The sequence below is a fragment of the Engystomops pustulosus genome, chromosome 8, assembly GCF_040894005.1.
Source record: "Engystomops pustulosus chromosome 8, aEngPut4.maternal, whole genome shotgun sequence".
Lineage (NCBI taxonomy): Eukaryota > Metazoa > Chordata > Amphibia > Anura > Leptodactylidae > Engystomops > Engystomops pustulosus.
The window spans coordinates 98,770,363-98,798,123 of record NC_092418.1 but is presented as its reverse complement, the minus strand read 5'-3'; the positions used below and the strand labels follow the sequence as shown (position 1 = coordinate 98,798,123).

General features: G+C 43.7%; 1 protein-coding gene across 5 annotated transcripts in view; it reads right to left on the bottom strand.

The window, feature by feature from the left end:
* Positions 1 to 27,761, bottom strand: part of CCDC148 (coiled-coil domain containing 148) — a 120,413-nt gene that overhangs the window by 32,131 nt on the left and 60,521 nt on the right. For 3 of the 5 annotated variants that reach the window (XR_011849459.1, XM_072121966.1, XM_072121965.1), the window contains exons 6-10: positions 25,499 to 25,665; positions 23,014 to 23,109; positions 22,754 to 22,932; positions 9,885 to 10,023; positions 5,837 to 6,043 (exon numbers count right to left, since the gene is read on the bottom strand). Coding sequence is in view for 4 of the 5 variants with exons in the window: in XM_072121966.1 (XP_071978067.1) it covers positions 5,837 to 6,043; positions 9,885 to 10,023; positions 22,754 to 22,932; positions 23,014 to 23,109; positions 25,499 to 25,665 (788 nt within the window). In the remaining variant the exon portion in view is untranslated. The remainder of the gene's footprint in view (positions 1 to 5,836; positions 6,044 to 9,884; positions 10,024 to 22,753; positions 22,933 to 23,013; positions 23,110 to 25,498; positions 25,666 to 27,761) is intronic. The other 2 variants (XM_072121967.1, XM_072121968.1) reach the window with 1 other exon arrangement.

Below are 27,761 nucleotides of genomic sequence, written 5' to 3'. Positions count from 1 at the left end.
TTTTTTTGTAATTATATTTGATTTTTTATTCTTTTTATACTGCAATTATGGAATTATAATCATAAAAAATGAATGATTAATTCTTTCTGAAGGTTAATAAATCTAAGCACATAACAGAAGAGTATATGGAGCACACTAGCCAGATGCTGTGGATTAGGAGATAACTCATATTTAAGGCTTGGAGACTTGTTTCCTTGTGTAAATCTCTTAAAGGGAATTTACCATCTACATTTTTACTAATAAAAACTAAATACTGATAAATACTCTTGCTGTAGAGGATGCCTCATGTCTATGGCGATGGTAGAACCTCCTCTTCTTTAGGTGTAGAAGATGTCCCCTGTCTATGGTGATGGTAGAACCTCCTCTCCTCCAGACGTAGAGAATGCCCCCTTTCTATGGTGATGGTAGAAGCTCCTCTCCTCTAGGCATAGAGGATGCCCCCTGTACATGGCGATGGTAGAACCGCCGGTCCTCTAGGTGTAGAGGATGCCCCCTGTATATGGTGATGGTAGAACCGCCTCTCCTCTAGGTGTAGAAGATGCCCCCTGTCTATGGTGATGGTAGAACCTCATCCCCTCTAGGTGTAGAGGATTCCCCCCTGTCTATGGTGATGGTAGAACCTCCTCTCCTCCAGGTGTAGAGGATGCCCCCTGTCTATGGTGATGGTAGAACCTCCTCTCCTCTCGGTGTAGAGGATGCCCCCTGTCTATGGTGATGGTAGAACCTCCTCTCCTCTCGGTGTAGAGGATGCCCCCTGTCTATGGTGATGGTAGAACCGCCTCTCCTCAAGGTGTATAGGATGCCCCCTGTCTATGGTGATGGTAGAACCCCCTCTCCTCTAGGTGTAGAGGATACCCCGTCTATGGTGATGGCAGAACCACCTCTCCTCTAGGTGTAGAGGATGCCCCCCTGTCTATGGTGATGGTAGAACTGCTTCTCCTCTAGGTGTAGAGGATGCCCCCTGTCTATGGTGATGGTAGAACCGCCTCTCCTCTAGGTGTAGAGGATGCCTCATGTCTATGGTGATGGTAAAACCTCCTCTCCTCTAGGTGTAGAGGATGCCCCCTGTCTATGGTGATGGTAGAACCTCCTCTCCTCTAAGTGTAGAGGATGCCCGCTGTCTATGGTGATGGTAAAACCTCCTCTCCTCTAGGTGTAGAGGATGCCCCCTGTCTATGGTGATGGTAGAACCTCCTCTCCTCTAAGTTTAGAGGATGCCCTCTGTCTATGGTGATGGTAAAACCTCCTCTCCTCTAGGTGTAGAGGATGCCCCCTGTCTATGGCGATGGTAAAACCTCCTCTCCTCTAGGTGTAGAGGATGCTCTCTGTCTATGGTGATGGTAGAACCACCTCTCCTCTAGGTATAGGGGATGTCCCCTGTCTATGGTGGTGGTAGAGCTGCCTCTTCTCTAGGTGTAGAGGATGCCCCCTGTCTATGGTGATGGTAAAACCTCCTCTCCTCTAGGTGTAGAGGATGCCCTCTGTCTATGGTGATGGTAGAACCACCTCTCCTCTAGGTATAAAGGACACCCCCTGTCTATGGTGATGGTAAAACCTCCTCTCCTCTAGTAGTAGAGGATGCCCTCTGTCTATGCTGATGGTAGAACCACCTCTCCTCTAGGTGTAGAGGATGCACCTTGTCTATGCTGATGGTAGAACCACCTCTCCTCTAGGTGTAGAGGATGCCCCTTGTCTATGGTGATGGTAGAACCACCTCTCCTCTAGGTGTAGAGGATTCCCCCCTGTCTATGGTGATGGTAGAACCTCCTCTCCTCTAGGTGTAGAGGATGCCCCCCTGTCTATGGTGATGGTAGAACTGCTTCTCCTCTAGGTGTAGAGGATGCCCCTTGTCTATTCTGATGGTAGAACCACCTCTCCTCTAGGTGTAGAGGATGCCCCTTGTCTATTTGATGGTAGAACCACCTCTCCTCTAAGTGTAGAGGATTCCCCCCTGTCTATGGTGATGGTAGAACCTCCTCTCCTCTAGGTGTAGAGGATGCCCCCCTGTCTATGGTGATGGTAGAACTGCTTCTCCTCTAGGTGTAGAGGATGCCCCTTGTCTATTCTGATGGTAGAACCACCTCTCCTCTAGGTGTAGAGGATGCCCCTTGTCTATTTGATGGTAGAACCACCTCTCCTCTAAGTGTAGAGGATTCCCCCCTGTCTATGGTGATGGTAGAACCTCCTCTCCTCTAGGTGTAGAGGATGCCCCCCTGTCTATGGTGATGGTAGAACTGCTTCTCCTCTAGGTGTAGAGGATGCCCCCTTTCTATGGTGATGGTAGAACCACCTCTCCTCTAGGTGTAGAGGATGTCCCCTGTCTATGGTGATGGTAGAACCGCCTCTCCTCTAGGTGTAGAGGATGTCCCCTGTCTATGGTGATGGTAGAACCACCTCTCCTCTAGGTGTAGAGGATGTCCCCTGTCTATGGTGATGGTAGAACCGCCTCTCCTCTAACTGTAGTGGATGTCCCCTGTCTATGCCAATGGTAGAACCACCTATCCTCTAGGCGTAGAGGATGCCCCCTTGTCCTGGTCACAGGCCTGGGTATAAAAAAAATCTTTGGAGAGATCCTTGTACTGCCCATTCAAGTATTTGTACATTCTAATGAGGTCTCTCCTCAGCCGATTGGGGGACTTGGCCGGGAATGAAATGATGAGCAAGTGTCACGTTGGGTTATGGTGATCGGTGTTATGGTGTAATCGTTCAGGACTGAATGTCCTCTGTATCCCTCCCTTTTCCCTACCCCTCTTCCCTCACAACTCTGTGGGATTTTTGTACAAGGTTATAAGAATGTTTACTTTACCAACTGGAAAATGGACTCACCGACTCTCTTACTTGGAAAATGGACTTACTAAACACTGGAGTGACAGAGCCAAGTGGAACACAGTGAATGTTTCTGGGACTCTTCCCCCTTCTTCTGTAATCCCTCAACACCTATCCTCTTTTCTCCATTGGGTCTAATGTTAGGGTCACAGGACAGACCTTGATTAACAGACCAAACATGGTCAAAGGCCACTGGTCATTGAAAGAGACTGGACAAGGCAGTTCTACCAAATGTTTTATGTATAACAATATATCAATTTAGTCAGCTCAACTTCTATTTCAAGCTGACAAAATACTCAACTTGACAGGTCACTGTGATTACTTTTTCATGGAAATAAAATGAAAGGGGTTGGCTACTAATTCAGAACTTTAACAGGCTAAGTATAAGACCCAGATAGGGTCACACATATTATACTGCCAGGATCCTCGGGTTATAAAGTGGTTATAAAGGAGGGGGTGTCCAGGCATTGATGACTGCAATGTCCCCTCCATGTGCCACAGGAAGTCCTCAGTCCTGCTACCCAGTTCTCACATGATTTGAGGCTCCCGTTGGCAAACCCAGAACTTTAACACAATGGGACATATTTACATACCCGGTCCTGTCGCGATCCAGCGGCACGTTTCCTATGAGGATTCGGGTCTTCTGGCGATTCAGCCAGATGTCCACCAGATGTCGCTGCTGTGCTGAGGTCCGCCGGAGTTCACCATCCTATTCCTGGTGCATGTAAGTGCGTGTCAAGCAACACATTTTTTTTTTAAATTACCACAGTTTTTTTCCGAATTCGTCGGGTTTTCCGATGGCCACGACCCCGATTTCCATCACATGCAACCCGGCGCCGATGCAACACAATCCGATCGCGTGCGCCAAAAACCCGTGGCAATTCGGCGTAAACTGGTAATTTTCAGGAAGTCCGACGAAAATGAGCGATTCGAGCCCTTAGTAAATGAGCCCCATTAAGTATAATATGGGTGACCCGATTAGGATATCTTACTTACCCTGTTCAGTTTTGGGATTAGGTGTTACCGGATAAGTAAGATCCATTAACACCTTTAAAGTAAGATCCAGATTACTTCCTTTATGGTCACATTTCCGCGATGAGATATTTTTATCTGCTTCCATTTATATATCTCAAAGTTCTAGACTGAATAAAGCAAGTAAAGTGTATTGAAATAAAACACTATTGGACACAGATCTGCCTTTTACACAGAAGACCTGAGACATTTCGGTCTGTTCTTTCTGTGACAAACACCTCTTACAATCTGACACCTAGAACAGAAAAGAAAGGCCCACTCTGACAATCTCATTCTCACCTTACAAGAACTGTCATGTCAAAGACAGAAGGGACTTCAAAGTTTCTTGCTTGAATCTTCCTTGTATGTTACATTTGATAGAATGTGATGATTCCCTTCATTGTGTTGGAAGGAATATATCGTATGACATTATAAAAATATAGGTGTTCTATCCATATTCTAGTCCTTATGTGTGGCAGGAGAACGGAGCTCAACCCTAGAATTGAAAATGTTGACTTCTGCATCTTTAAAGGGGTTGTCCACTTCCAGCAAATAATTGATATTGTTTGTGCAGCATTCCCCAACGGGGCCTAGCCTTTTCTTGGGGCACTGGAGGCAGCCGGGGCCCAGAATACCGGAGTGGCTGGCGGTTGCGGCCTTGGCATGGTAGTGGCACGGTGCTTGGTATGGGGACCCGAGGGCTGTCCTACAGCCTGGCAGGTCTCCAGCAGGTGGTGTATGCAAGAAATTAGATGAGGGAGAGGCTGTGGTACTGGTTCTCCCTGGGGTGACCCATAGAGTCTGTAGTATGTGTCCCTGGTAGATGGATGGGGCGCCCTTGGTGGTGATGCAGCCGTAGAAGGGACCAGACGGAGGCAATGTTGTGCATAAAAGTAACTTACAGTTCTTTATTCGAACTAACATCAGCAACAGGCCAATGATTCTGTACAAAGGCAGATTACTGGAGTGATCTTGGAGAGGGAACCTCAGGAGTTGTGTCACCAGCCTGGATGCAGGGGCAAGCTGGGATTTAGCTGTGTCCGATGCTGGAAGCTGCAGCTTTGTCCTGGTTGTTCTGTGTCACTCGGTGTAGAGTTGCTGAGGCCTAGGAGGCCTGTGGTCAGAGTAGTGTACTCTAAGGTGTCTTTGGTAAGAGAGCTGGATTCCAAGAGCTCCTCATGTTTTGAGAGGTGGGTCTAAGAGAGCTAACTCCTCCCCTGACTAAGGGTTTAGTTAATCCCTGGTCAGGTGATCTCCCTCTCCAATCACACTCCAGCTACAATAGTGGAACATCATTGAATGATAACATTAACTAACATTAACCCTTGCCTATCCAGGCAGTATCGACCGCTGCACAATTATCTGAGCATATGTGTAGTGTCCTGCAGAGGAGCTGATCAGACTCACTACTAGGGGAACAGACATATTATGGGCTTATTCGCAACAACTCCTCTGCCTTGCATTGGCAAGGGTGTTGCATTTGTGTAATGCAACTTATACAATTTTCCAATACACTTTCTGTATCAATTCCTCACAGTTTTCTAGATCTCTGCTTGCCAACCTTTAAAAAATTGGACCTGGGTCATGTGATGTCACACAGGTACACAGCTTGTTATATCCCTGGTAATATAGTGACACACAGGTGCACGGCTTGTTATATCCGTGATCATGTTATGTCTCACATGTGCATGGCTCGTTATAACCCTGGTCTTGTGATTTAACACAGGTGCACGACTTGTGATATCCCTGGTCATATAATGTCACACAGGTGCACTAACGACTTACAAAAAGTAAGTGTACAATGGGGATATCCACTTAAGCTACAACATGAATAAGCTACATTTTATGTAAAGACGTTTCAGCTACTGTGATTGCACTGTAGAGTGGATATATTTATATCCTAAGTATAAGAGAGAGATATAACATTATGTGACTAGGCGCAGAGGTAAAGATTTTCCATATCAGAGATAAGAGGGTCTTACATGTCACAATCACTTACCCTTTCTTTAAGTTCACTGCAGATCTCTTGCTGACGTCTTCTGTCATGTGCTACAATGAGCTCTATCTCATAGACAGAACAAGCCTCCGCAATGGTCATCGCCGCCTTGATGAGAAAATCTTTCTTATAGCGAGTCCAGCTCTCCATCAATGCATTTCTTTGATCTTTATTGAAGCGATGTAAGTCCCACATCTTTTCATGGCTCACCTACACGGGGAACATAATGTAAGTGACAGCCAAGCTCCCTCCTATGCCCTGCTCAAACACACGCAACAATGGGGACCTGCGGGTCATGGTCATCACAATGGACAGAGCCGAGTTGAAAACAATTACAGAGTCACGCACACCCATCTTATTCCTGCAAGCCTGTGACATGGTCTGTCAGGGGGATATTAAGAACTATTCAGTGTTGTAGAAATGGCTTTCCATAGGCTACAGTATGGCCCAAGCATGTGCTTACTCATTCCCTTAAAAAAATCCTGGTTTGTAAAATCCTATTCCTTGCCATTGCTTGGCCAAAGAGGTCACAGGACACTTGGTATTGCCGCTCTGTCTTGTAAAGAAGGGTCAGTATGTTATTTTATCTTCCATCTGCCCCTTAAAATTATGCCCATGAGCCAGATGGGTTCTGTGGGCATTACCAGAGCATCGCCAAGCTATAGCTTCACAGGCTGTAACACTGTCTCACCCTCTCCCCTGCTTCCTTAGCACTTCTTCTAAAATCTCCTTTTAAAACTTTGCAAATGAACCTGATGGGTTTTTGGGGGTGTTAACAGAGCCCCTCTGTGCTGCAGCTTCACAGGCTGCTACAATGCCAAAGGAGCACTTCCACCTCCTACTGTGGAGATTACATCAGGCAGAGGGAGGGGGAAGTGCTCCTCAGACACTGTAGCAGCCTGTGAAGCTGCAGCACAGAGGGGCTCTGTTAACACCCACAGAAGCCCATCTGGTTCATTAGCATAATTTTAAAAGGAGACTTTAGAAGGAAGGGGGGCATGGATATCCCCTGGCTTATGATGCTAGATTTTTATAGTAGTTTTCATTTCACTTTAAAGAGGACCTTTCACCATTTCACACACACACACACACATACATACACACATATATATATATATATATAAAGCATTAGAAGTCCAGCAGCACCAAAAAGCATGAAAAACCCCAAAATACTGGTCTTGACACACCAGACAATAATAATCCACAAAGAAAAGAGACTGCACTCCAAATTGAATGTGAACAAACGGATGGGAGCTTTATTAGCCCAAGTGCAACGTTTCAGACCCTGTTCCAGATCTGAACAGTTGCTGAGATATCAGTCCCAGTATCTGATCATTATAATCCTCTCTACTGTCAGAGAGCAGTTGCTGTGAAGGGGCTTGTGTTATAATAATCTTTTCTGAAGATTAGCTTAACACCCTTGGTCCAGCTCCACCATTCTGACAATGGAGAGGATTATAATGGTCATATGTCTGATACTGATACTGTACCAACCGTGGGGCTAGAAAGAAAATTCATAGTGCCCCTGAATCTGTGTAGCAGATCTCCACATGTGTGAGGGTGGTGAAAGGCTTTTTTTCCGCTTATCTGGTATGATATGAGTACTTTTACTTTTTGCTTCATATGTTTTTTAAAAATTTGACGTCATGATCTGTACTTTGTATTGGTATCCTTCTGTAGTACATGCAACTTTCTTATCGCTTTTATATGCTAAAAAATTGTCCAGTGTTCACCAAACTGCACAAATTACAGAACAGTGTTATTTGAATTTTATTGTGGCCTTAAACCAGTAGGGCTGATGGTCCACACCTATTTCTCTGACCCTGGAAATTTGTTTGTAATCCACTCTAGTCCTATAAAACACACATTGGGGCACATTTACTTACCCGGTCCTGTCCCGATCCCACGGTGCGTTGTCCGACGAGGATTCGGGTCCGGCGCGATTCACTAACATCGTGCGTCCGATATCCAGCATGTGTCGCTGCCGCGCCGAGGTCCGCCGGAGTTCACCTGCTTCTTCCTGGTGCATGTAAGTGCTTGATCTTGCGACACAAATCCTTTTTTAAATTCCACGGTTTGTCCGAATCCGTCGGGTTGTCCGGCGGCCCACCCCCCTGACTTCTGTCATGTGCAAGTCGCGTGCAAATCCGATAGGGTTTTATTGGTATTTTTTAAAAAATTTTTATTGTGTTGGTGTTTCTTTCTTAACTCTGGTACACTGTAATAATTTGCAGTTACTCCTGCTCACATTTTATACCAAAAGGTGTTGGACTTTTGTAGTTAACAAGCTAATTAATCCAAAAAATAGCCCCCCTCCCTTCAAAATTCTCACTTCTTCACCATACAGTATGTAATTTTTAATAATTGTAGTTATATCTGCTTCATTGTGTGACACACTAGCGCTGGAGGCTGTGATATCTGCCCTCCTGTGTGTAATGCCAAGCTTTCTATAGCCATTGTCACCTCTGCACAGTCGTGCCAATGCCGGTATTTTATGTCCTACGATTTGGCAGTAGGTAGAGATAATTATGGCATTATGCTACAGCTTGGAAAATGTTCAAGAATACTTGTTTGATAATGTTATACATAGACCCTGCTGGATCAAGTGAAGCTGTGAATTGTGTCTCACAGCTGAGACTAGGTCAGGGTCTAGGCATGAAAGCCATGAATGAAAGTAGAAGTCGGGGTGCAGGTCCAGTATAGAACATTATGCTATCTCTCTAATGATGGAAAATGTTCTATGTATCCGAATTATTTCACTCAGTAAGAAGAAGTAAGAAAATATAGAAATAACTACTTTGGTGTTTCCTCTACTAGTGGTAAGTGTTCAATTTCAAATTAAAAAAAAAAAACATATTTATTGGAATTCATTAAATACATATTTTTGCGCTAAACACCCATAAACACATATAAACAGGCGTTCTGAGTTCACTGTGCAAGTTCCCCAAGACATATATTTAGTTGTAGTCTTATATTCCACCTTTGTCCAGTAGGGGGAAATGTGTGATGTATGTGTAAAAAAATGTCAAAATGTGGTAGTACACCCAGGCTTCAGTTTACTGTAGTTCTGTAGGTTCGTATCATGAGCATTGTAGCCGGAACATTATCTTTCTGCTTTACTTTCCGCAACGCGAGAGGAGGTGCCGGCATGAGATCTTCAGATGTGAGTCACATCTAGTTAACTCCTTACCAACATGCGCCCACTGTTACGCCGCAGGTTGGAAATTGGTGCATGGAGAGGGTTCATGTGCTGAGCCCTCTCCATAAAGGGAGGGTGTTTGCTGCATATTGCAGCAAAGACCCATTGATTACACCTGCGGTCAGTACTGGCACTGATTGAAGGTGTCAACTATTTAAATGCCCCTGGCAAAGCTGGTGGACGCATTTAAATTGCAGGGGCACATTTCATAAAACCAATTTACTTCTCACTTCAAAGTTGATTTTCTGGATGATGCCACCACACCAGGCTATGAAAGAAATATCATCTAGAAGCTGCTCAGCTGCTTGACAACATACTGGTAGTGGTTTATTAAAGGAAACCTACCATTTAGAATGGTAGGTGTAAGCTGTAAGTACCGAGCACCAGCTCAGGGTGAGCTGGTGCCGGTACTTACTTTCGTTAGTGTTATAAACCGCGGTATCGCGGTTTTAACACTCTTTAAACTTTAGAGCAGAAGGGGCTTCGGCGACCGTGCGCGCGCTACATCTCCGCTATTTCCTATGGAGGCGCGCGCACAATCGTGCGCACGCAGCGCCGAAGCCTCCTCTGTTCTAAAGTTTAAAAAGTGTTAAAACCGCGATACCGCGGTTTATAACACTAACGAAACACTGAATGGTAGGTTTCCTTTAAGCCAATTTCTGATGACAGGTTTGCTTTAATGATTTTACAGATCCTGTAGATTGAACTGTAGCATCTACTGTGCCGCTCTCTTAACGCTTCTACCACAATGGCTTTACTACCCTAAGCCATCATTTGCATGTTCATGATGCAGCGCATGTTCTTACAATGTTCTTATCTGTGTATTCATACATATCTCATAACTATACTTACCAATTCCTGTCTGGGTTTGCATGGAAGATGTTTAGATAGCATATCCAAGTACAACGTTCTTCTATTAGGAAGGTCACTTGGATACTGGCTGACAATTGTTTGAAAGATCCAGTGATCTTCTTTGCTCCATTTGCAGTCCCTGTAAAAAGAATAATAAAAAGCGATATTCTATAGTGTATACGGCAGTTTAATTGCTTGAAGAGACCTCTATAAGTCAATGGGGCTCATTTACTAAGGGTCCGAATCGTGCACTTTTGTCGGGTTTCCCGATGATTTCCGATTTGCGCCGGGATTTTGGCGAACGCAATCGGATTTTGGCGCGTCGGTGCCGGCTTTCACGTGACAGATATCGGGGGCCGTGGTCGACGGAAAAACTGAGGAATTTAAAAAATTTGTGTCGCAAGATCAGCACTTACATGCACTGGTGAACTCCGGCGCACCTCGGCGCAGCAGCGACACCTGGTGGATATCGGGCGTCCCAGAGAGCGCGCCGCTGGATCGCAACTGGACCAGGTAAGTAAATGTGCCCCAATATGTATGAAGTCACTATTGACTTGACCAGGAACATTTGTGTCAAAGCGTATGTTATAAAAGACCACAGCTCATTTTATAGGAAATCTAGCATCAAAATCCATCATGATAAACCAGGGACATTACTCATAGATCCAGGCACAGTCACTGTGGTAATCTTCTTATAATTGTTATCCACGGCCTCCTTCCTTCTAAAATCTACTTTTAACATTATGTTAATGAGTATAAAGTGCTACGGTGGCGTTGGCAGAGCCCCTTGATGAAGTAGCTTCACAGGCTGTTACACTGTCTCCCCCTCGACACTTCCCAACTGCTCCTGTAATATCACATATTAGGAGAGGGAAGTGCTCCTGGACAGTGTAACAGCCTGTGAGGCTGCAGCATGGAGGGTCTCTGGTCATACCAAATACCATAATGTTAAAAGTTTATTTTAGAAAGAAGGAGGCCATGGAAGACAAAATTAATGAAATTACCGCAGTGACTGGGCCTGGATCTATGAGTAAGTGTCCCTGGTTTATCATCTTGATTTTGATGGTAGATTTTATTAAACATCATTGCCTTGCTTTCTGGCTTTTTTGATTCCATCAGAATAAGCCCCTGGAAAAAGTAAAAATGGTCTGGTCTGAAGATGAAATAGGTAAACAGATCCTCGATTTGCAGCTTGGATGGACTGTGGGAGGCAAAACAAAGTAGGCGACGAGTCCACTCTAATGGGGAAACAGACTTCTTAGAAATCTGAAAGTGACTGAACACAAACATCTTGAAGATATGCAGGGAAGACATATTGCAATTAAGTTCTCAACAACACAACAGCATCTGCTGATAGTCGTACAATGTCAACTTTCTAGTAAGATGTTAAGCACAATCCTCTACATCTCCTTCCTCCACATATGTCCCTGGTGCCGTCCGTATCCAAAGGAGATAAATCAAAATTGATTTAATTTTAAAGTCTACATCAATTATATCTTCTCTTCTCCTGCCAACATTGCGTCATGTAGCCTTCTCCCATACAATACGGTATGCCTCACCGAGCCAACAGATAAAACTTGGCTTTGGAGTTGAGAGCCTTTATAAAGAGCTGAAGGCTGGAGCCAACGTATAGCCAAATCACTTCTTACCCACAGGCCAAACAATAGAGGAACCTCTGCAGTAGATCCAACTTGGCTTCAACTACCATCAGTAATAATGCTCGCTTAATAATAGCTTGTCAAATTGCGTATCTCTTGGATCTCTTTTCCCACTCTATGATCAACGCTGTTTTTAAAGCTACGCATATGGGTGTAGTATCAGCAGGGATATAGAATGGCACCTACTGGGTGTGACTCTCCACAAAATTTCCAAACTTTGGATTCTATAGATAACTGCCCTGGATTAGGACTAAGTGTGACCATATACATTAGACAAAAGCCTGTGTTATGAATTCCAATCATAATCATAATACATGCTTGTTAAATAAAATGCAACCAATGAGGTACCCTTATCATATGGATATGTATATCTAAATCTTAGGATTATTCACCAAGCTACTGCTTACCAGGCCATTGTTTTCCAGGCAATTGCTCACTAGATGATTGCTCACCAGTCCATTGCTCACTGGATGATTGCTCTCCAGATGATTGTTAACCAGGAGATAGCTCACCAGAAGATGGTTCACAAGACCATTGCTGGCCAAGCAATGGTTCACTAGATGACGGCTCACCAGTCCATTGCTTACTAGATGACGGCTCACCAGTCCATTGCTTACTAGATGACGGCTCACCAGTCCATTGCTCACTAGATGACGGCTCACCAGTCCATTGCTTACTAGATGACGGCTCACCAGTCCATTGCTCACTAGATGATGGCTCACCAGTCCATTGCTCACTTGATGATTGTTAACCAGGAGATGGTTTACGAGACCATTGCTCGCCAAGCAATTGCTCACTAGATGATGGCTCACCAGTCCATTTCTCACCAGATGATTGTTCACCAGGAGATTGCTCACTGGATGATTGTTCTCCAAACAATTACTCACCTGGAGATTGCTCACTAGACAATCATTTACCAAACAATGGCTCACTGGATGATTGCTCTCCAGAAGATTGTTCACCAGGAGATTGCTCACCAGACGATTGCTCCCCAGATGATTGTTCAACAGCTGTTCACAATCAACCTACTTCTAGTATAGTCACCTTAGGTCAGAATATTATCTGAAGAAGATCTTGTGTAGCTCTGTGTGTGCTATATGGCTCGCTACATGATTATCAATTCTATCCTGAGACAACCCATAAGCACGACTAAGATGGCCTCCCACACATTTTTTATGCCGAATTACATCTCAGCACACGGGAGAAACTGTGACGAACGGCAACAGACATTTTCTTAATTGGACCTGATGAAGGGAGCAGTTCCCCTCTGAAACGCGTTGTCCATCATTTTACGCTTTTTGAATAAATAAATCGTTGTGAATCCAGAGCAGCGTGACATCAGCCTACTTTTATTCCTTTTCTATATAAATGAAGGAATTATTATTTATGAATTATTATATTGCTCCCTAGGCCGCGTGCGCAGCAGTGACTCGAGATTTAAAGGGCCAGCGCAGAGGTGATTGACGCTGGCCACTTCTTGTTCTATATTTAACCCAATGGCTCCCATCATTCCCTAACAGATCTTTGTGTGTACTCCATGGTGAAAGCTCCCCTGTGATATTCCTGCGTTCCTCTCTGTTCCTGCGTTCCTGTGTTTCCTGCGCTACCAGAGTCCCTCTGTGTTGCCTTGTTACTTGAGTCCCTCTGTGTTGCTGTGTTCCTGTGTCCCGTGTGCCTGTCCTCCCGTTCCCACCTGCCTGGACCTCCCGTTGCTGACCCCGGACTTGACCTTGCACCTCTGCCGCCTGCCCTGACCTTCTGCTTGGACCTGACCACGAGACCGTCTTCCGCTAAGGTACCTCGACCTCGGCTGCCACCGCGGGCTAGTTGCACCTGTGGAACGACCTGGTGGTATCCTGCTGCAGCAAGTCCATCCCGCTTTACGGCGGGCTCTGGTGAAAACCAGATGCCACTTAGACTCTGGTCCCAGGTGTTGGCTAGTACCATCTCCCGCGGAGGTCCAGAGGATCCACTGATCCTGACAATCTTAATATACTGTTTAAAGCAAATGATCCTATAAAATCCATTGACTTAGACCCTGTGATGTCACTAAGCCCTTTAATACCATCCTATCCTTGTACAGATGGGCTATTCTGAGAAGATGTGGGAGGCTGAGCAGACAAAGCCATCACAATACTTGCTTGGTCAAAGTCTTCAAAACATCACATTTTTATGCAAAGCCAAAACTTCAAAGCACATTTCTCTGAATTACGGTTAACTAGCCTTTCTTAAGACTTGCTGGAAATGAATGCCAGCTAATGTGAAAGAATCTTAACACAAAGCTGCGTTTCATGATATCGGAAGTGAAATAGGCCACAAAACTCCTGTACCCCCCTAACAGCCCTGAAGCAACGTGAAATTGCTAAGGAGTTTGATTCTGTACTAAAGCCCATTGTCTTCCAGAGCAGGTTCATACATCTGTTTCTGTCAGGAACACTCAGTCCTCCTACACTTGTGCAGAAACTAGCACAGTATGACTCCCAGGTCCTTCTCCTCACAAAGACATCTAATTACTCTGCCAAGCCCAAGACTTTAAACAGGGGATTTCCACAGAAATGAATAAAGAAATGACTCCTGTGTCACTAAAATCTCATTCACGGGAGCATTTTAACAGATGCAATAAGAAGCAGATTACGGCTGACCAGCAGATATGAGCCGCGCCGCGAGGAGTCAGCTTAGACCGCACTCTCTTCACAAGCCGGCCAATAATCAACACTTGCTTCTGTGACTACAAATATGTAAAGAGTTCTTTGAAGGTTTAAGTCCTTCATCACAAGTACAGGAGCAGAATTAAAGAGGTATTCCATAGTTGGATGTGTCATAACTACTTAGGATCTACAGTATCTGCCAAAAGTTACAACACCCCCTCACATTTTTGGAGACATTTTATTTTATCTTTTCATGGAACTGAACTCAATTGTGACCTCTGTACCTGCCTACTTGCCAGGTCCTGCACTAACAAGCAGGCGGAAAGTGGTCGTCGTTCCCTACTATTAGCTTGTGCTCAGACGACAAACAAACAGAAAGACAGACAGACACCCATCCAGGAAAAAATGAAAGTTAATCCAGCACAAGCAAATTCTTTTCAATCCGTTGTTCCTGTATTGACAACAAAGGATTGAAAAGAATTCGCATGTGCTGGATTGACTTTCATTTTTTCTTGGATGTTCCTTACGTCTGGGTGCAGTCTCCGAGTACGATGCCATCGATAGTTGGGGTGTGCCCTTTGTGTTCTTTTTAAAAATAGACAAGCAAATTCTGTATATTTGGGTCAAAACCAGAATGGTGGCGAAGTACACAATCAAAAGGCAAAGAGTAGTCAAAAAACTAAGCAAGTATCAGTATACCAACAACAGAACAACTGAGGTGGTAGAACAACAAAAGCCAAGAGACCAGATTAACCAGAGCTTGAGTAAGGTGAGGGACAGGTATATGTGGAGTTCCAGGACGCCACGCCAGCTCCTGATTAGTTTGGCCATACATCACTCAACCCACACCTGACACACACTTAGCTCCAGATAAAACCACCCAACTTTCCAAACACACAACCAGCTCAGCCAAGGGAACTAAACTCTGCAGACCAAGCTCAAAGTCTCAAGCAGAGAGGGTTGCTTCTGGGTATGGTTCACAAGCTCCGAACTCTGCAGCTGGAACCATTTTACATACTCTTTACATAAAGAGTTTTTACTGGATCAGTGATGGTGTTATACTTTGATACCATGGAAAATTGTGTATATCTTGTATAACAGTGTAAATTTTGTGTCATCAAAATAACTGAACAGAAAGCCATTAATGTCTAAACCACTGGCAACAAAAGCGAGTAAACCCCAAAGTGAAAATGGATAAATTGTCATTATTTTATGTGTTCACCATTATCTTTCAGAACTGCCTTAACTTGAGCATGTAGTTCACTAAAGCGTCACTGGTTACAGCCACTGGAATCCTCTTCCTCCTCCATGACGACATCACAGAGCTGGTGGATGTTAAAGACCTTAATCTTCTTTACCTTCCGTTGAGGATGTCCCATAGATGCTCAATAGGGCTTATGTTATACAAGTTGTACACTGAATAATAAAATTGGACAATTAAATTGTATCAAAGTGTCATATCTTCAACGATGTCTCATAAACAGATATAAGAAAATATTTCCAAAAATGTAAGGTATGTACCCATGGGACAGCCCATTTTATTAATCCTTGCTAGTATAGAGACAGAGAAGGTAGACTATAGATATTCCATATTTACCACAGTGGCTCAAGTTTATTTGGGTGAATTTAATTTTAGTTATTTGGGTGTATCTTATAGCTGCTAACGTATATTGGTAGACAATTTCACTGTGGCTTACTGTAGGGATTGCAACTTCCAAGTGCCTGTCCACTAAGAGGTATCCCCATTTCATATATTTACGCCAATTCGCAGGAGAAAGTATGCTCGGCTGTGTCTATGATGAGTATGGTGTCAGGGGAACCATATTTTGAGGATAGTTGTATATCCAAGTGGTGGGTGGTGGATTTCACAGACATTGATTGAAATGCCTGTACAATTTTATTTGTAGCATAACTTTTACTTTTATTTTAGCTTATTTCGCTCTACATCCTGTGTACTACACTCGAAATTTGGAAAATTACGAAACAAGATGTTTTTATCAAGCCCTATTCCGAAGGGATTCAGGCATGGCACACAACGTGGACTGGTACACCGGGACTGGCTGGAATGCAGAGCTGCTACCATCTGTTCATTTGCCCCCTTTATTAAAATTGATAAGCCTTTTTCACCAGATTAAGATCAACAACGTGTTGTACATTTTGCAGAAATTCTGAATATGGTTACAGATCCTAGCAGATGCCAGCATCACAAGGCAGAAGGCTTTCATCTGAAGGGAAGTCTATCTGCAGCTCTTGTTAGTATTCATGTGCAGGCATAAGGAGCTTGGCACAATGTGGAGAATTTGGCACCAGGTAGTAGCCAAGCCATATGTATTGGCAGCTTTATTTCAGCTGAACAGCAATATTGCAATTGTAATCAGATGCAAATATCTTCCCGTATGATAATTTGTGTCTTTTTTTTTTGGCTATGTATAAAAAAATAATCTATTTATGTAATGAATGCAAGAAGAAAGAGGAGGTTACTTAGCCCACATTTGTGAAGTGTGATCATGTTGTAGCCTCCTACTACTTAACCAGACAGGTTGTGAGTATAATTTAACAGCTAACAATATTGGCACACACAGAAGATATGAGGTTAGGGTTATATTAGCGAGTGTAATATGCACTGGTATGTGATCCCTGGAGATGACCACAGCCTCATTAGCGTAGATCTGTGATCTGTGTATGCCCACAGTTTAACTTCAGTGTCTACAGGGAATCTGAGATACATCTCCTGTTTCTGACTAATACTAGAAAAAAAAAAGAGTTTTTCAGTAACACGAAGGAGCGTGGGAAGTTCTCACTATGTTTCAAGGAAAGATGAGTGACAACTAGAGAAGAGTGGACCCAAAGTTTCCGTTTGGGGTTGCGATGCACCCCACGTGACCTGTACATATTGTCTGATTGGTGACCAATCCAGAAAATTGATGCTGGTAGCTACTAGCCATAGCTGTCAATGGTCAAGGGGATACCACTGGCCAATCAAAGCCATGCCTAGTTGCTATAGGCTGTTCGACCGCCAATCTGGCAATATTTTCAGGACCCCTACAGAAACTTTAAGTCCACTCATCTATAGTGACAACCACTACATTGCCCACAATCAGGGTCACATTATATTGAGGGCACACAAAGCAAGAAGGTGTGGGGCCTCCACCATGAGGATCTAAGAGGCTTTCATTGTCTACTCTTCTTGACTGGTTCTAGTGATCTACCAACTATATACACAATTTGATCTTGAAGCTTTTTATAGAGTATATCATGTTCGTCTAAGAGGATCAATTGTAGCCCTGTCTGTTGAAGAGCTTAAATACTCATAGACTTAGTGGTTATGTGACTCCCATATGTTCCAATGGATGTGACCGTAAACATGCACATGGTATCTATCCTATTTTGAGCTGCAATAGGATATCAAGAGATCCAGGAAGGAGGAGACCCCATACAGTTTTTTGTGCAAGAGCCCCCAATAACATCAACCTCCACAACCTCCATAAAATGTTTTGTTTTTCTGGCTGGTAATTATTGCAAAAACATGGGGGTGGTATAAATTAAAAGCCGGAGGAACCAAGAGTCGCCACAGGACCTCCGTATCATTTGTATAGTCTTCTAAACTTGTTTTTATAAGATTTGTACCAACCCTGCTTACAATAAAAACAGTTCCATCCCTGGAAGAGACGAGTATGTGAGTAATGGCAATCTACCATCAAACAGACCTTCCCCATCCCCAAATCTTCTGTTTCACCGCTATCCAGGTTCCTCATTAATGTCTGGATTCTCTTGACACACAGGAAGCACTGCCCGGCCAATCACTGGCTGAGATGAGTCACCGATATCGCCAGTGAGTGGAGAAAAGATCATTTCCTGTCTGTGAACAGGAAGCAGGAAGTACAGACCAGTGGCGCACCCCAGAGGGCATCAAAGAGAACAATGAAAGAGAGGCGAGAAGAGTATTTCTCATTATATTTGTTTCATTTTGGTTGAAATCGAACCGGACGAATGTGATAATGTAGTAAGAGCAAAACTGCAATGTTAAACTTTTACATGTATGGACATTGGGAATATTGTTAGCGGCTTCTTTATGCTCAGTGGTGCTTTAATAACATAGTGAATTATTGCCTATTCTTCGACTTCCTTTCAATGATGATTATAAAATAGATAATAAGGCTTTTTTTTTTACTTCCTTAACCGATGCAGAACTGGTAATTGAATTTCAGATGTTAAATTATCATTTGCTACAATGTTCTGGTATTAGCTGTAATGCTCTAATTCATAGTAAGTGAAATGGAAACATGTTTTTTATTTCGTTTGTGATGCTCACGGATTACTCCAATGCAATTCGCGCTAATCCTTTTGCAGTTACTGTAGTGGGAAATTAAATATTATTTCGGCAAGGTAATAAATATGAGACCTCGTAGTGCTGCAGACAGAGAACAAATAAAAAATAATGTCTTGTTATTCACGCTCACTGCTAAGTCCTCTTTGCTTAAAGGAATGAAACCATAGAGCAGAACTGTCCGGCCTTCTCCCGCGATGTGGTGGGTCGCAGGGTAGATAAGTTCCAGAAACCTCACTGAAAATGTAAATAGTGGATTTTTATGTGTGTTAAGTGTTTTCATAGCCAGCGCTGCCTTCCAATTTTAGTAGGCATTAGCAAGTAAAATAGCATAATAAAAATAAGATTATTCCGGAGACTCTGAGATACTATCGGGGAAGAAGCACATAGAAAATTTTTAAATGTCAACATCTTGTCTCGTGTCTAGTTAATGACTCTGTTTTTACATAGTCTTATACAAGCCCCTGAAGGAAGGAAACGACTCCACCTCCATGTTCTATTGCATGCATTATTAAAGGGGTTTTTAATCACCTTCACCAACCGCGAAAAATTTGCATTCTTTAACATGAGTCTCTCCAATGATACTGGTGCAATTATTTTCTCTAGCCTCCGCCGTTATAATAATAATAGCAATAATAGCAAATCTTGTTCTCAAGAAACTAGTGTTGTAGCTGCTACAGCCAATAGGCTAACTGGGCTTCCAAATGTGGGTGGTTCCTGTGGTGGAGTCTAATAAGCATGCAGAAACTAACAGATATGATTGGGAAAAGGAGGGATTACAGGAAACCTTACAAGTGCATAAAATTCAGTGGAGCATAGGAGTTGGCATAGGTGATGACATGCAACATCCCTGCCAACGCATGGGATAGGTAGATGTGGCAAATATGCCAGTAGCTATCACTATCATTGATCACCTCACTAGGAGTTCTGTAACATGTGAAACTTAGTAACTGCAGCTTGAAGCCACTGCCTGGTAAGGAAAGAGTTAACATGTAAAATGTTATTAACCAATGACATCCTTTGTACCATTGTAAAGCAAGCTGGAAGCTGGGAGGGTGCTGCCACCTGACCAGGGGAGTCTAAAAACCCCTGGTGGGTGGAAGCACATGGTCAGACCTCATGGTCAGAGACTCCATCTTGGAGCAGAGGTCTGTTTCAGTAAGCAGATGAGAGTGCAGCACATATCTGTGCTGCAACAGCAAGTGTCATAATACCAGGAAGCAAAAGTGTCTCAGGCCAATGCCTGACACCCTGGGCAAGTTAGGAGACTAAGGCCCAGAGCAGAAGTCCACCATCTCCATCTTTACCAGCTTATCCTGAAGCTACTACCAGGCTGTGAGCAAACTTCCTGAGGACCAGCTATCTCTTACCAGCTCTCCAGCCTGCTGATTCTGCTGCTAATGTAATGCCTACCTTTTGAAGCTGAATAAAGAACTGTAAGTTGATTTGCACAATGTGCCTCCATGTAATCCCTAGATTAGGCTGCTTCACCATCACGGGCTCCCCATCCTCCATCACCTAGGGATTCCTATATACACCTCAAGGGTTGTCCTTTCATCAGTGTCACCCTTTATTTTCTTGCACACACCACCTGCGGTAGACCTGCCAGGCTGTAGGCCCATCCTCCGGTCCCAATACCAAGCACCGTGACCATAGCCTGCCCAAGGCCACCTAAGCCAGCCACACCGGTATTTTGGGCCCCGGCTGTATACAGTCACATTAGAAACTTGTTGGTTGAATGCACCACTACGGACAATACCATCCAACCATCTTATGTAAGGGTGTAACTTGGAGAGACTGGGCCCTATAGCAGTTTTCTTCATTGGGCCCCGTTCCCAATCTCAAACATTTATATACTTGTATAAACACATGCACTTATACACTCGTACACACCCATTTATATACACACATATTATATATACACACAAAGTATGTACATGTCCATATATTTATACACATACTGGGGCACATTTACTTACCCTTCCCGTCACGATCCCCGAGGTGCATTGTCCGACGAGGATTCGGAGCTGCCGTGATTCACTAAGATCGTGAATCTGCCAGAGTTCACCATCATCTTCCAAGTGTGTGTGAGTGCATGGCTTGCGACACAATTTTGAATGTTAAATCCCGCGCTTAGTCCAAATCAGTCGGGTTGTCCGACGGCCACGCCCCCCGATTTGTGTCACATGAAAGTCAGTGCGATTGCGCCAAAATCCGATTGTGTGCGCCAAAAACCCCAGTTAAATGCAGCGCAAAACGGAAAAAGTCTGGAAAACTGATGAAAATGCGGTCCGCGAACCCTTAGTAAATGTGCCCCACTTTGTATGCGCATCAAGTGTATATAAATACACTGTATACACATGTATTACTTATATATACATTAAACATATAGCATAGACAAACATACATACATACATACATACAGTATTTAGACATCACAAACAGAGTATATACCCACTATACATCATAGCACGGGGACAAGATGTCCCATGCTCCAGGCTACTAATTAGTCATGCCTCCTGCATGACACGTGAATTCAAGTGAATAATTAGCAGTCCGGAGCACCGGACATCTTGTCCCCATGCTCCGGCCTAATTAGAAGTCTTTTTTACAGGTGACTCCGGTATGTCAAGATTAAATACTCCCAAAAGCAGTTGTTTTGGAGTAAGTATGAATCAGGAGCTGAGCAGCTTATACATAGTTTCCTATCTGCAGCCTATCATGGCTTGTAGGCATGAAAAACCCTCTAGGTCAGTTGGTCAGAGAGGGTGCGTTCCTGGGCCATGCAGTTGACCGTTCAGGTTCAGGCAATGGCACAGTTGTACACATTGCAGCGCTGTGCTGTCGCCCACAGGGATTTATTAGGAGGCCGGAGCCAGAGTGTCATACTTACCTTTGCGGTCTCTCCCGGCGTCCCGCGCTGCCATTTCTACGGTCTGTGCCCCTGTTTGTTCAGTATCCGGTCGGCCATGCCCACCCGTACCTATTCCCAGTGCTCTACAACGCAGCAAAGCTTCTGTGCCCCTGTTTCTTTATCTGGGCACGGACCGGAGAGATGGCAGCATGGGACGCCAGGAGGGACTGCAAATGTAAGTACATGTTTATTTATTTAAGCAGCCCCCCACAGCCACCAATGTTTTTTTTTTTCGGTCAACCCCTTTAATGCTAATATATATTTATCTGTGGTTATTTAATCCTGATATATATTAATGCTTGAGGTATATTTATTTTTGGTCTATATTTATATGTGCTGGATATTATTTTGTACTGTTTATTCATTGCTGGTAAATATTTATATGTACGGCCTAGGGTGAGGGTGGGAAATGCATTGGTCACAGGGGCTGCCCTAGTATATAGCCATCCAACCCCTGCCCCCAGAATATAGCCAACCCCTACCTCAGTATATAGCCAGCCCCCTGCCCAAATATATTGCCAGTCCGCTGCCTGCAGCAGCCCCCTATCCTTGTATACAGCCCGCAGCCCCCTTCTCCAGTATATAGCCAGCCCCCTGCCCCAATATATACCCAGCTTCCTGCCCCTGTAAATAGCCAGCCCTTGCCACTATAGAAAGCCGGACGACACACACAATATGATGACAGCAGCGGCTGAGGTCATAGTCTGCGTGGTCTATTAGCGCTATATGTTTATTACTGATTGGCCTTATTGTAGGTGATCCCATAGCAGTAGCCCTTTTGGATCTTATTCTTATGATTTTTTTTAATTGACAGAGGTGGAATTTAATTTTTCCCTTCGCACTGATTCTGGTGCATGGGGATGGCGCCATTTTGCTTCTCTTCCTAGAGCGCCAAAGTTATACAATTGACCTAGGCTGAAGCACAATAACGCTGTGTGCGCTGGGAGCTCTGGGTTAGCAGCACACACAGGTGAGGTGCGTAACATAATGGCACCGTGAAAAGTGCAGAGCCCTGATAAATGTGTCCTATCTGCAGGCAGCATATGATAGAGCAGGAGGAGCTGAGCAGGTTGCACATTGTATCCTAACTGCTGCAAGGATATTATAGTGCAGCAGGAGTTGAACAGATTTTACAGAAAGTCCTATCTGCAGGCAGAATGTTATAGAGCAGGAGTCAAAATTGAGCAGCGCAACCCTTAGTAAATAAGCCCCTTAGCGTCTTGTTTCAAGGATATTATACAGCATGCAGAACCAGAGGGAAAGGTGACAAATAGACTGTGCTGCCTGTGATCCGAAGAACGTCATAGGGTAACATCTCCCACCTGTCTATGTCTTCACATTCTCTATCAAGTTCTTCCACCTTGGACTGATATAAGCCAACAAGCTGCTGGTATTCGGTCAAAATGGAGGTTTTCAGCTCGGGATATGGGCAGTATAGCTCCAGGAGGACCGCTGGCACTTCACCAAAGTGACATCTCATTTCTTCTGAATCAACACATTCCTGCAAGAAAGTCACTTTTCAGCTGAAATAACTTGTATTTCCTGCGATTACTATTTTAGACTGCAACCACCCTTTACGTACCTGAAGGTCACATTGTAAAAGTTCATTCTCTATTACCCGCTGCTCCTCGGTGAGTTTCTCAATTAATGCTTTTTGTTGACTCTTAACAGATTCAACCTATGAATATACATATCGGAGCAGAAATCACTGACATTTCAATCACACAATCAGTAGTAATTATAGAACAGTAAAGGAGACCTAGAAAATATGGTGACAGTCATCGGCCTAACAGCAGCCGCCATTATCATTATTTGCTGCACTGCAAAGCGATGAATAACAAAGGCCGCCATCTTTAATTACCTTTCTATGGATAGAACAATCTGCAAACATATATTTGCCAATATAATCAGTAATTAGGAGCGTACATGCAGAGAATTATGTGACATACACAAGACCTGATTGATTTTGGGGGGTTATGGCTACACCTTCCTCATCAGGTTACTCTGATGAGGAACTTAGCTGTAGTAATCAGGTGGTGCCAGATTGTGAGGGATTCAAGCAGTAGGACCACCGATAAACTCATTTTAAAGATTGATATATTGTATATCTGCAGGCAGCATGTTATAGAGCATGAGGATCTGAGCAGATTGTACATAGTGTCCTATCTGCAGGCAGCATATTGTAGAGCAGGAGGAGCTGAGAAGATTTTAAATAGTGTCCTATGTGCAGGCAGCATGATATATAGTAGGAGGAGCTGAGCAAATTATCAAGAGTGCCCTATCTGCATGCAGCATGTTATAGAGCAGGAGGAGCTGAGCAGATTGTACATAGTGTCCTATCTGCAGGCAGCATGTTATAGAGCAGGAGGAGCTGAGCAGATTGTAGATAGTGTCCTATCTGCAGGCAGCATGTTATAGAGCAGGAGGAGCTGAGCAGATTGTACATAGTGTCCTATCTGCAGGCAGCATGTTATAGAGCAGGAGGAGTGAGCAGATTGTACATAGTGTCCTATCTGCATGCAGCATGTTATAGAGCAGGAGGAGCTGAGCAGATTGTAAATAGTGTCCTATGTGCAGACAGCATGTTATAGAGTAGGAGGAGCTGAACAGATTGTAAGTAGGGTCCTATGTGCAGGCAACATGTTATAGAGCAAGAGGAGCTGAGCAGATTGTAAATAGTGTCCTATGTGCAGACAGCATGTTATAGAGTAGGAGGAGCTGAACAGATTGTACATAGGGTCCTATGTGCAGGCTGCATGTTATATAGCAGGAGGAGCTGAGCAGATTATACATAGTGTCCTATCTGCAGGCAGCATGTTATAGAGCAGGAGGAGCTGAGCAGATTGTACATAGTGTCCTATCTGCAGACAGCATGTTATAGAGCAGGAGGAGCTGAGCAGATTGTAGATAGTGTCCTATCTGCAGGCAGCATGTTATAGAGCAGGAGGAGCTGAGCAGATTGTACATAGTGTCCTATCTGCAGGCAGCATGTTATAGAGCAGGAGGAGCGAGCAGATTGTACATAGTGTCCTATCTGCAGGCAGCATGTTATAGAGCAGGAGGAGCGAGCAGATTGTACATAGTGTCCTATCTGCAGGCAGCATGCTATAGAGCAGGAGGAGCTGAGCAGATTGTAAATAGTGTCCTATGTGCAGACAGCATGTTATAGAGTAGGAGGAGCTGAACAGATTGTACATAGGGTCCTATGTGCAGGCAACATGTTATAGAGCAAGAGGAGCTGAGCAGATTGCAAATAGTGTCCTATGTGCAGACAGCATGTTATAGAGTAGGAGGAGCTGAACAGATTGTACATAGGGTCCTATGTGCAGGCTGCATGTTATATAGCAGGAGGGGCTGAGAAAATTATAAAGAGTGGCTTATCTGCATGCAGCATGTTATAGAGCAGGAGGAGCTGCGCAGACTGTACATAGTGCCCTATCTGCAGGCAGAATGTTATAGAACAGGAGGAGCAGAGAAGATTGTACATAGTGCCTACCCACAGGCAGGTTTACACTACATTTTTAGTTTGTGGGAAATTATATAATAGATCGCCTGTTCGCTCCTATCAATGACTGACAGCTATTTTTGTATTCACAAAGTGGGGAGGATGTTCATCACTGACAAGGTAAGCTCCTATACAGAAATATTAGATACTTTAATAAATACATGACAAGCTAAACTGTAGTCTCACAACCAATGTAGAACCAGTATTTACCAAAATATGGTCAGTGTATGGTACCTGGATCGGGGGCCCTCTTGGTTGTGTTTCTCCCCCCTGGGATGCACCCATAGCTATAGCTCTGGGTCAGCATGATGTGAAATCTAGTTAATGACCATTATACATAAAATTAATAATAATAAAATGAAACATTTAGGATTTATGTCCAGCAATTCTGCTCATCGCGGTTTAGTGGGCTATTACGCATCCATCATGGAGAGCCTATAATAGATATTTTTATACGTTCGCTTGCCATTCCTGTATCAATTCAATTTGCTCAGTTACCATGAGAGGCAATAATAGAAAATAGAGTAAGTAAGTTTGATGAAATAAGAGGTAAAACACCAACCTGCTTCATAATATTCGCCGGATCAAAGTCATTTTCCATTGGGGACTGGAGGGAAGACTGATGTTGTAGTTGACAAATCCTGTGTTTTAAATCGTCCCTCAGCTGCCAGATGGGATGTATTGTGCATGCTTTATACTCATCTCGCTCCTCGGATAATTGCTGTTCTGCTTCCAAACAGAAAGTTTTATCACTTAATGGCAAGTGAAAAATTAAGCCCTTGACTGCCAGCGGGAACGCCGGTGCAAGGAAGAGCATAGCTTAGAGGCTCCTCTGGGAGCCCCGAGGTTAAGCGAGTTAACTTCTTCCATCCTTTTTATCTGTCTGTGCAGCTTCTCTCATATTTTAGTGCATGGTTTGCTTTTCTTATCAGATACATTCATAATGTATAGAATCTTTATCACGTCGGAGGAGGAGAAATCGAATATTTACAGAGAACTTTCAAGGAAAGGAAACTCTTTAGGCTCGGAGGGGAAGCTGTGGGTTAGGATAGTCAGGGGTTTTTGTAAAAGTTGTATGAGATTAGAAAAAAGGGTTTTTCACTTGGGACAAAACTCTGGCTAAATTCTCCATGGTGGAAAATCAGCAGCGGGTTTGTCTGAAATCTGCTACTATGTTACACCTCTCGTAAATCCAATAGTCGTCAATTGAATGGTAAAAGAAGGTCAAATAATGGGGGTCATTTACTAAGGGCCCGATTAGCATTTTCGCGACGTGTTACCCGAATATTTCGATTTGCGACAATTTTTCCTGAATTGCCCCGGGATTTTGGCGCACGCAATCGGATTGTGCCGCATCGGTGCCGGCATGCACACAGATCAGGATACTGTATTATTCTTTGTAGTTTTTAGCAACAAAGAATCTTGCTAAAAAGTGCCTGCATCCATAGAGGACTGCCAGACCCTCCTGACCGCTATTATGGAAATCTGGTGAAGAGCTGACAAAGCGCTTCATCTGATCTCTCCCTCTCTCCCATGCACTGCTCTTTCCCTTTCCCTGTGGGTTCCAACATGAATATTAATACAGGACCTAGAGAGTATGTCATAAGCATGTGACTGATCACATGATTCCAGCATCACTGCAAGGTCACTGCACTAGAAAGAGAGTTGCAGAGATTTGCATACTTAGCGGCCACGAGCACCGGACATCTTGTCACCATGCTCCGTGCTGCTAATTATAACTTTCTTTTCTAGGTGATTCAAGCGTGTCAAGACTACCGGCGGACAGAACTGCTCACCTAAAAAAGTATATTACGATGAACATACTTTAAAGTAAAATAGACAGAAAAAGCAGGAGACGTTACTTAAATGCTGAAAACATGTAGAAGTAAAAAAAAGTACATTTTCGCTAGACACCAGATGAATGATAAGCACATATTGCAAAAAGGGAAAATAGTAAACTGTATCTTCACTCAAAGGAAATCTACCATTAGACTCACTGGCAAACCACAATCACTTACCTGTTTATCTCTTCTTCTGGCGTCCGGAACAGTGTTTGTTATAACCTTAAATCCACTATATTTAAAATAGTTTTTAAAATATGGTAATGAGCTAATGGTCCAGAATTGCCTCATCTAATCCCCTACCAGTTGCACTTTTTTTGAATGTATTCACTCCCCCGCTCTCTGATGCCCGCCTCGCCCACCTCTGTGCTAGGCAGAGAACTGGTGATGTGGTGCATGTTAGTAATATATATATATACACACACAGACAGTCCCTGGGTTACGTTCAAGATACTTAAGTTGAATTTGTATGTAAGTCGAAACTGTATATTTTATAATTGTAGTTCCAATTGTAATGGGACCAAGGATTATCAATAAAGCTTCATTACAGACACCTTACAGCTGATCAGTGCAGCCTGGGACCATAGTAACATCCAGAGAGCTTCACCAGATGTCACAGTGGGCAGAAGTGTCCGTCTTTAACTAGGGGTCGTCTGTAAGTCGGGTGTCCTTAAGTAGGGGACCGCCCTGTGTATTGAGTTTTAGCTCATATAGGTCTCACACCTACATGGTCTAACAGGTACATAATTAGATATGGTTTATCTTTAAGAGTTGACCACATTTATGTGATAAAAAGGAGTATTCTTATATATGGAAACATAAGCTAATGCAGGAAATAGCATAAAATCACAACACAAGCTGCAAAAGCTGCAGTTTTATCTTATCTTTTATCTGAATTTGTGCCGTTCCATACAGTTCCCTAAAATTTCCTTTATTTCCAGCACCCATAGAAGTACAGATAAAGTGCTGAGTCTATAATAACAT